General features: G+C 35.1%; 3 protein-coding genes across 5 annotated transcripts in view; 2 read left to right on the forward strand and 1 right to left on the reverse strand.

Annotated features, from left to right (window-relative positions):
- Positions 1-1882, reverse strand: part of septin10 (septin 10) — a 14879-nt gene extending 12997 nt beyond the window's left edge. The window contains exon 1 of the mRNA XM_016564327.1: positions 1762-1882. Within this exon, the coding sequence (XP_016419813.1) occupies positions 1762-1791 (30 nt within the window). The 5' untranslated portion in view covers positions 1792-1882. The remainder of the gene's footprint in view (positions 1-1761) is intronic.
- Positions 1883-2026: 144 nt separating this feature from the next.
- sowahca (sosondowah ankyrin repeat domain family Ca) lies at positions 2027-5519 on the forward strand. The gene is made up of 4 exons (XM_016564328.1): positions 2027-2919; positions 3037-3218; positions 4660-4700; positions 4835-5519. The coding sequence occupies exons 1-4, from the start codon at positions 2478-2480 to the stop codon at positions 5517-5519; spliced, it is 1350 nt and encodes a 449-aa protein (XP_016419814.1). The 5' UTR covers positions 2027-2477.
- A 2323-nt stretch (positions 5520-7842) lies between these two features.
- The window catches only part of akap17a (A kinase (PRKA) anchor protein 17A), a 10804-nt gene continuing 7999 nt past the window's right edge, over positions 7843-10647 (forward strand). For 2 of the 3 annotated variants that reach the window (XM_016564322.1, XM_016564321.1), the window contains exons 1-2: positions 7843-7942; positions 9820-10322. In XM_016564322.1, coding sequence (XP_016419808.1) covers positions 9843-10322 — 480 coding nt within the window. In that variant the 5' untranslated portion in view covers positions 7843-7942; positions 9820-9842. Of the gene's footprint in view, positions 7943-9799; positions 10323-10647 lie in introns of all 3 variants that reach the window. The other variant, XM_016564323.1, reaches the window with a different exon arrangement.

Raw genomic sequence — 10647 nt, forward strand, 5'->3', positions numbered from 1 at the left:
TTTTGTTGTTTACGGTAAAACTGAAACCAAGCCGTTCAAACAGAACGCATAGGCCTATTTATCGCATTTCCTATCAGTGTTGCACTCGCATCTTCGCATGTTTAGAAAGCCATGTAAAATTAACGTAAGTTTAACTATTAAAAAACACGTCTCGAGACTTTACGGCGGTTTTCACCATCCGCCGTAAAGCAACTCATGTTTTTAAATGAAAAAAGTACTCTGGTTTCTGGCCCTTTGTATTAAACTATACATGCATACATGATGCTGTTTTGTTTCTAATTGTTTAAGCAACTTAATTAATTATATATGGTTTATAAACATTATTTTAAACATTATTTTTTTCAAAGATAGTCGTGTTATTTTATTGCTTTGAAGAAACGTGCATTAGTAATATTTCGCTCGATGCACCCTCAAGCCAAAATCTTGTTTTCCCCCTAACTGAAATTATGCCTTTTAAATTCGAATATAGATAATATTTGAGTACAAAATTCGAATTTAGTTTTTCAACCATTTCGACAGCCCTAGTGTCTTAATACATTGAGTTCCAGTTAATATCTCATAACTCCTACTTCACGCACAGTTTCACAAATTTTTAATTTTTAAAAATTTTAACTTTTAAAACTTTATCAAATGTAAAACTTTTTTTCAAGTTTAGATTTAAAATTTTTTTTAAAATGTGGTCTCAGACTTTTATATCCACTGTATATTTTATATAACTATAGATATATATGCAATAAATGCTTCGACAAAAATTGTCAAATATTTCTAACGGGTTAACTGACGAGTAAACGTCTAAATTGGAAAAAATATCAAAACAAATATTAACCTATTAGTTATTCATTTAAATTGGGAAATGTTTTCATATTAATATTTCCGATTGATAAATCTGATGTTTGCATTCTGATTTAGAACAACATTATTTTAGTATAATTTATAGTTTTATATATTTAGTTTTTATTTTTATACTTTCAGTTTTCATTTTAATTTAAGTTCAATGTTTGTAATTTTGTTATGTGATTTTTGTGATTTTGCTTTTTTTATATCACTATGTAGGTTTAATTTATTTCTTTATCTAATATTAATATTTAAATAATAAAAAACAATGAATAGTAAAATGTATTAAAATAGCATAAATGAATTAAAATTGATAATTCGGATGATTGTATTCCGATTGCTCATTCAGATTCATAAATCAGATCAATGATTCACAATTTATAAATAAGAATATATTTGAGATTATACAAATAACTGATAAATTAGATGCATGTATTCAAAATTGATAAATCAATGATTTTTATCAAATCTATAAGTCAGATACATGTGTTCAGATTGATAATTCATATCGAGAAATGTATTCGGAATGCAATATTCAGATTCACAAATCAGATCAATTAATTGACTTGAAATTAAAAATTAACTGAAAGCAGATACATGTATTCAAATTAATAAATCACATGTTTGTATTTAGATTAATAATTCAGATTGAGAAATGCATTCCGATTGCTCATTCAGATACACGCATTCGGATTCAGGAATCGGAAAAAATTATCATAAATCATTTAAATTGCTTCAGATTGATAAATTAGATATATTTCATCAAATTAATGAATCAGATGTTTGTTTACAGATTAATAAATGAGGCGGGAGCGTGTCAGGACGGGACACTCCCAAGCGCGCTGACGCCAACTCACTCCCAAACTTCACACAGCCACAGAAACAAGAAAAGACTCAGAACAGGGAATATATCGATCGCAAACGTACCATCTGTCGAACCACATCAGAAGAAGCCATTTGCGCGCAGAAAACAGCGAATATTTGAAGAAAAATTTGATCGCTTTCGGATGAAAGTCAAAAGTTGCCTCGTCCAATAATTTCCAGCTGACACGCCACTGGGAACAGCTCAACCATTCCAGCGTCTCCGAGAGGGGTTTCTGTGAAGCTTAAGTCGACAAAGTATAACGACTTCAAATGTCAAATACATTACCGAGCACTTTCGTGACACTACACTTCTGTTTAACCCGAGTGAACGCTATAAGTCATGCTAGGTTTCATTAATTAAAACCTCTAAAGCTCAATAGAGTTCCAACCCCCCTTGTCCCGGCAAAGTGGAACCTTCCAACCAGGTGTAACTGGAATCCATTTTGGCTCAAGGCGGAGCCGCTTCCCGCGTTAACGCCGGGCGCGTTTGAGCCCAAATGAACGCCGCTGTACTCCAGTTTCACACTAGTGATTCCGTCCTCCAACAAGAGTTGCTAGGACGCAAACATCATCTTTATAAGCTCTACCGACCCCTATGTGACACACTCAGTACTCAATCTCATCCACAGCCTAGTTTTAATAAGACAAGACGCGATGTGTTCTTCAGCGCACAGACTAACGATAAATAGACCTGTCAAAACGACGCAGGGGCATTAGACGCTGATTTGTGCATTCGCTTATTTATTATTATTATTGATATTATCATAAAGCGTGATATAATGGCGACGGAGTGCACGCAAGAATCCGTCCTGGACTTTCTATTGGAAAATGGGGGGCGTGTGAAAAACAAGGACTTGGTCGCGCATTTTAAAGTCTTTCTGAGCAGCGAAAATGCGAAGCGAGCCGTGCTAAAAGAGAGATTTAAGCGTTTTGTGGACAATATCGCCTCCGTGAAGCAAGAAAACGGGGAGAAAGTGGTGTGTTTGAAGAAGAAGTACAGATACCCGGAGATACGCAGCTTGCGCGCGCAGGATGAGAAGCCCGATGAGGATGATGATGATGAAGACATCAACAGAGGAATCGATGCATTGCACTTTGAAAAGAACGTCAACGTGCATGAAGAAATCAGTGATCTGAATCCTAAATCAGAGGAGGTGAAGGCTGTGAGAGATGCTGAGGCGGAGCTGAGTGTGTCTGACATCGCACTGATTGAGAAAGACTGTGAGCTCTCTGATGCAAAGGATAATGACACTGTGCATGGAAATGATGTAATGCAACCAAATGCTCCTGGGCTCTCTAATGCTCAGTCAACAGGAGAAGCGGAGCTGGAGGCTGGAGTTGGCAGAGCTTCTGTCACGCCACAGGTCATTATTAGTAGACGGAGAACATCGAGGGGATCTCTGCGGAGTCTGCTGGGCTCTTCTGAGGATGGAGCACATGAGGCACCTGCAGAGGATGGCAGCACCCCAAAATGCAGCCGCAAGAACTTCATAGAGCTCATGATGAGCAGTTCTCCACAGGTGGGACAGGTGCAAATGCACATACAGGAACGTAATGCATGTAATAATAATAATGGAAATACACATAATCCATATAAGCACATAACGCATATAATGTATAATGCACATAATGCATATAATATAAAATGGAAATACACGTAATGCACATTATACATATAATATATAATGGAAAAACACATAATGCACATAGTGCAAATGCGCATTATGCTCATAATGCATATAATATATAATCGAGGTGCACATTATGCATATAATATTTAATGCAAAATCACATGATGCATATAATATATAGTGCAAAATCATGTAATGCTTATAATATATAACGCATGTGCACATAATGCATATAATAAATAATGCAAAATCATATAATGCATGTAATAATAATGATTATGCTTATAATGCATAGAATGTATAATGCAAAAGCACATAATGCTTATAATGCATGTGCACATAATGCATACAATAAATAATGCAAAATCATATAATGCATGTAACAATGATTATGCTTATAATGCATATAATCCAAGTGCACGTTATGCATATAATATATAATGCAAAATCACATAATGCATATAATATATAATCCAAATGGACATAATACATATGATATATAATGCATATGCACATAATGCATGTAATAATGATTATGCACATAATGCGTGTAATGAATAATACAAAATCATATAATGCAAGCAATAATGATTATGCTTATAATGCATATAATATATAATGCAAAGTCACATAATGCATATAATATATAATGCATATGCACATAATACATATAATATGTAATCCAAATGTACATAGTGTATATAATATATATTCCAAATACATATAATAAATAATGCAAAATCACATCATGCATTTATGATGCATATGCACATAATGCATGTATTAATGCACGTGATGCATATAATATATAATTCAAATACATATTATGCATATAATGTATATTGCAAAATCACTTAATGCATGTAATAATAATTATGCATATTATGCATATCATATATATTGCAAAATCACATAATGCATGTGATATATAATGCATATGCACATAATGCATATAATATATAATCCAAAATCACATAATGCATAATATATAATCCAATGTACATATTATATATGTATTATATATGCACGTATATATCCAACGTATAATGGATATATACGTGCATACAATATATAATGCAAAATCCCATAATGCATATAATATATAATCCAATGTACATAATGCATACAATATATAATGCAAAATCACATAATGCATAAAATATATAATCCAAATGTACATAATGCATACACTATATAATGCAAAATCACATAATGCATATAATATATAATCAAATGTACATAATGCATACAATATATAATGCAAAATCACAATGCATATAATATATAATCCAAATGTACATAATGCATATAATATGTAATGCATATGCAGGTGAGACGCTCACTGGTGCACCGTAACTCCCAAGGGCACATGTCAGCCGGAAGCAGTGAGTTCAGAACGTCGTCTGTGGATGAGGATTGTGCTTCGGTAACTTTAGACCCGCTGGAGCACGAGTGGATGATGTGCACGGCAGACGGCGAGTGGGACAGTCGTCAGCCAGAAGCAGTGAGTTCAGAATGTCGTCTGTGGATGAGGATTGTGCTTCGGTAACTTTAGACCCGCTGGAGCACGAGTGGATGATGTGCACAGCAGACGGCGAGTGGGACAGTCTGCAGCGGCTGCTCGAGTGTGAACCCACGCTTATCTCCAAGAAGGACTTCGTCACCGGGTTCACGTGTCTGCACTGGGCGGCTAAGCAAGGCAGACACGTGCTTTTCGCAACGCTGGTGGATTTCGCCAAACGGCACGGCGTCGCCATCAACGTAAATGCCCGATCCAGCGCCGGCTACACGCCTCTGCACCTGGCAGCCATGCACAATCATATAGAGGTCATGAAGCTTCTGGTGGGAGCGTATGATGCTGACGTGGATGTGCGGGATTACAGCGGGAAGAAAGCGGCGCAGTATCTCCGATCCAGCGACACATGCGACATCAAGGACATCATAGGAGCTTGTGTGAACTCTGACACAGAGAACGCATCTGGAGCCGGGCGATGGAAGCTTCCTAAAGTCCTGCAGTCCAGTCTCAACCCCCTACGGTTACTGAACCACCCTGAAGAGATGACGGCCGATGCTCAGCCCAGGCCCAGGTCTCTGTATCGGAAATCCTCCATCGGCCGCATCAGACTGCAGAGGAACCGCTTCAAGACGCAGATCGTCCACAGCACGTCGTTCAGAGAGAACGAAATATAATCCAAATGTACGTAATAAATATATATTCCAAATGCAAATCATATAATGCATATATGGTGCATATGCTCATAATGCATATAATAATTATTATGCCCATTATGCATATAGTATATAATGCAAAATCACATAATGCATATAATATATAATCTAAATGTGCATAATGCATACAATATATAATGCAAAATCACATAATGCATAATATATAATCCAATGTACATATTATATATGTATTATATATGCACGTATATATCCAACGTATAATGGATATATACGTGCATACAATATATAATGCAAAATCCCATAATGCATATAATATATAATCCAATGTACATAATGCATACAATATATAATGCAAAATCACATAATGCGCAGTCCAACCTCAACGCTCTACGGTTACTGAACCACCCTGAGGAGATGACGGCCGATGCTCAGCCCAGGCCCAGGTCTCTGTATCGGAAATCCTCCATCGGCCGCATCAGACTGCAGAGGAACCGCTTCAAGACGCAGATCGTCCACAGCACGTCGTTCAGAGAGAACGAGGAAGGAGAGGAGTCGCTGGTCAAATCCAGACCCTTATCCAATCTGTTTGGCTGAGACAGAAATGTGAATAATAGAGACCTATGCAAAGACATTGTTACTCTGAGATCAGCTGAGCTGCTTGTTTACTGCGTGGTTCAAACTCATTTTCTAAAAAGGAAAAAAAATTGAAAAACGTGAAAAACAAACAAAAAATTTTTTTTAATTTGAAATAAAATACAAAATTAATTATCTAAATAAATGCAAATGATGTTTGATCAAAATATTCAAATAAAGAAATTAGGAAAAATATATAAAAAATAGGTTAAAATAAATAATGCATCTAACGGTACTATAGTGAGTAGAAATAAAGGTACATTTTACAATAAGGTTTCGTTTGTGAACATGAACTAACAATGAACAATACTTCTACAGCATTTATTAGTCTTAAAGTTAATTTCATCTTATCATTATAGGCATATTAATGCCAACACACAATTAAGTTCAAACAACTTGTAAAAGTGCATGAAGCATCCTATGACCCCTTTAACAGTTTAAAATATGGCTTTGGTCACATTTTTACAGTTGCAGTTGCATTACACAATCAGCAGATATAATAAGCAGAGGTAGCACAGAAATCAGCACACATCTTTGTATAAAACACCTGGTTATTTTCTCTGATGAGGGGTATGACGCTGAAGAAACAGAGGTCTGTACTCTCTTCAAACGAGCAGGTTTATGCTCTTTATTCCTCCAGAGATTAACATTGTTCCCAGAGCTGCTTAATGCGCTCGCGTGTGTGAAGCTTGGGCTTTAGCTCAACATCAGAACAGTAGTCACTGTAGAATCTTCTGTCCCTTAAAATGCTTTTAAAGGCAAATATTTGAAGAAGTAAAGGTTCTAGTTTTAAAGGATTGATTATAGATTATTTGATTTGATTCGATCTTTATAGATTTATGTTTTATTTCGTATTATTACATCACGATCTGAGCGTAACGTTATTGTCTGACGTCAACAAACTGATTAGCAAACCACTTATTTTTATAAATTCAAAGTAAATTAACCATATATTGCATCTGTCATAAATAAGAAATGTATCAATAAGAGCAATTTTCTGGCCCGTAAGATTTTTGTTTGTTTCTAGTTTTAAAGGATAGATTATAACAACTTATTTGGGTCTCTTTAATACTTTTTAAAAAATTGTACGTTAAGAGGTTCTCTAATTTTTTCCACCCAAATATTTTATTTTATTTTATTAAAATAAATAAATAATGTATTTATTATATTGAAAATGCAGTTAAGCTGCAAGTAAAACATTTAGTATATGATAGATCAGAATTACTCATATATAAGATTAAGTAGAATTATTTTAAGAAATAATTAAGGATAGTTTAACAGTTTATTTGTGTCTCTTTAATAATTGTATTCATTTTATGTTAAGAGGTTACAGGATTTCTCTATTGTTTTCCACCCAACTATTTTACATAATTTTAAATTTTATTTTATTTTATTTTATTTAATGTAGTTCAGTTTAATTTAATTTAATTTTTTTAATTTAATTTAATTTAATTTTATTTTATTTTATTTTAATTTTTTATATTAGGATTATTGCGTCATGATCTGAGAGAAGCTTTATTATATGACATTAACAAAGTTAGTGTGTCATGAAAAATTTTAATCCGACTAAACCCATTGTTTTTAAACACTTTTTATTTGTATAAATGCGCAGTAATTTTGCGGCCGAGCTGCAGGTCAAACAGTGACCGCTTGAGGGCATCAGAGCTCCTCGGTGACTTCCGGTTGCTGTGTGACGGTTGCGGAAGCGGTCAGCGGCGTCACGTCCGTTTGTTTCAGCTGTGCGCGGTCTGCTGTCGTTATTGATGCTTCAGTCCAAACTCTTCAGAGAGGTTAGTAAACGCTTACATGTCCTAATCTCAGCTAGTAAGACTAGTTTAGCAGCGGTAACCGGGTGAGTAGCGGTTAAAGCGCTAATCGAGCTTCACAAATCAATAACTCGTCGATAATCTGCACATCACCGCATCTCTGCGCGTGTTCTCAGTATAATATCGTTATTATTTCTCGACCAGAGCCACTGAGGAGCTTTTAATTATTATTAATATTTCAACAGTTTCTCTTTTTTACCACGATTTACCTCAGAATACCACACTTATTACTGCAGTATAATCATAATCAGTCTCGCTGACAAATATCAGCTAATATACATGTATTTTAATCATTTTATTTGGTGTTTTTGTCGTTTTTTTTAATATGTTTGTTTAGTTTTTATATATTTTATGGTTTGAGTTCGGTGTTTTTTCAGTTTTGGTAATCTTAGAACTTTAACAAACTAAATGAAAATCAGTGAAATATTTATTTATATATTTATCTTTTTCAGTTTGATTTTATTTCAGTTTTTTTATTTCGGTTTAATTTATTAAATTTAATGTCAGCGAATTTAAATCATTTCTAATTTTCAATCGTTTACATTTGAGTAATTTTTATTTATTTTATTTTTATTTTTTATTTTTTTTGAATGTCTTTTTAATTTTTATTATTTTTATTTGTTTAGTTATTTTCAATTGTGGTCATTTTACTTCTTTAAACTAAGCTAAAATAAGAAATGTGTTGCCATGCCGACTAAGTGAAATATTTACTGAAAGCATTACGTAAATTTTTATTTTAGTAAACAATTTGTTTTATTTTAATTAATGTAAATGTATTTTAACCATTTATTTCAAGTTTTGTCTGTCTGTTTGTTTGTTCATTTATTTTTTATTATTATTGTTTTTTTTTTAATTGAGTTTTAGTTATTTCCAGTTTTGGTAATTCTATAATTGCCTTGCTAGCTAACATAAATATTTACTGAAAGTTTTTTTTTTTTTTGGTTAAAATTTATTTTATTTCATTTACTGTCAATGCTTTTTAATCATTTTAGTTTGTTAACGATAATAAGACTGATTCAGATTAATGCTGGGTCAATGTGGAGTTGTTTTATGATCGATTATTGAAATCACACACTCGCCCGATATTTCTTTAACGCTTCGTTCAAACAGCTTTACAATTGAAGAGTTTATTTGCAAAAACAGATAACTTTACAGATAACTAATTTTCAAAAATCATGTTTTTTTAAGCATGTTATCTTGTTTTTATTGCGTTTTATTGTTAGTTACCATATAATACCATATTATACAATATGTGACCCTGGAGCACAAAACCAGTTATTAGGGTCAATTTTGTGAAACTGAGATGTATGCATCATCTGAAATCTGAATAAATAAGCTTTCCATTGATGTATGGTTTGTTAGGATCGGACAATATTTGGTCGAGATACAACTATTTGAAAATCTGGAATCTGAGGGTGCAAAAAAATCTAAATATTGAGAAAATCATCTTTAAAGTTGTTCAAATGAAGTTCTTAGCAATGCATATTACTAATCAAAAATTAAGTTTTGATATATTTACGGTAGGAAATTTACAAAATATCTTCATGGAACATGATCTTTACTTAATATCCTAATGATTTTTGGCATAAAAGAAAAATTGATAATTTTGACCCATACAATGTATTGTTGGCTATTGCTACAAATATACCCCAGCGACTTAAGACTGCTTTTGTGCTGCAGGGACACATATCAGTGATAATAGCCATTTTTTTGTTGTTTTTCAAAATAACCCGACTGCAGTTTGATTGAGATTAATGCACAATGAAAAAAAACATGATTTTTGCAAATGAACTAACTTGTACACATAAACTTGTACCGAAGCGCTGTGTGTTTGTGTGCAGCGTTCAGCAGAAGCGCCTCCAGAATGACGTCTGTGGTGAGCGACACGGCCGATGCGGTGGATCTGTGTCCCGAGTTCAGTCTCTACCTCAAACACATCTCCAGAATCACGGTCAGCGTGGCTCTGCCGCACCTCAAGACGCCCGGCAAGTCCATCTCTAACTGGGAGGTAATGGAGCGGCTGAAGGCCATGGTGCATCCGGAGCAGTTCTCCTCGCTGCGCATCTCCAAGAGCAGCATGGACTTCCTCCGCTTCGAGGGCGAGGTGGAGAACCGGAGCGCCGTCAAGCGCTCGCTGGCCAAGCTGGAGGGCAAGAGCATCAAGCTCAGCGGCTTCACAGACGTCCTGAAGATCCGTGCCGTCGAGCACAAAGCAGACTTCCCCACACGCCACGACTGGGACTCCTTCTTCAGAGACGCCAGGGACATGAACGAGACGGTTCCCGGAGAGCGGCCCGACACCATTCATCTGGAGGGGCTGCCGTGCAAGTGGTTCTCCGTGAAGGTAGGGTTGTGACGGTGAGGAAGTTTTCCCACCGGTTAATGAACGTGTGACAACACCCTTACATTTAGTCATTTAGTCATTTAGCTGATGCTTTTATCCAAAGCGACTTACAAACGAGGACAACAGAAGCAATCCAAACCAGCAAAAGAGCAATGATACACAAGTGCTGTGACTAGTCTCAGTTAGCTTAACACAGTACACGTAGCAAGGGTTTTTATTTATTTATTTATTTTTACACACACACACACACACACACTCTCACACAGACACCTCACACACACACAGACACTCTCTCTCTCACACACACACACACACACACAGACAC

Source organism: Sinocyclocheilus rhinocerous, unplaced genomic scaffold (assembly GCF_001515625.1).
Source record: "Sinocyclocheilus rhinocerous isolate Xijiao unplaced genomic scaffold, SAMN03320098_v1.1 scaffold1041, whole genome shotgun sequence".
Taxonomy (NCBI): Eukaryota; Metazoa; Chordata; class Actinopteri; order Cypriniformes; family Cyprinidae; genus Sinocyclocheilus; species Sinocyclocheilus rhinocerous.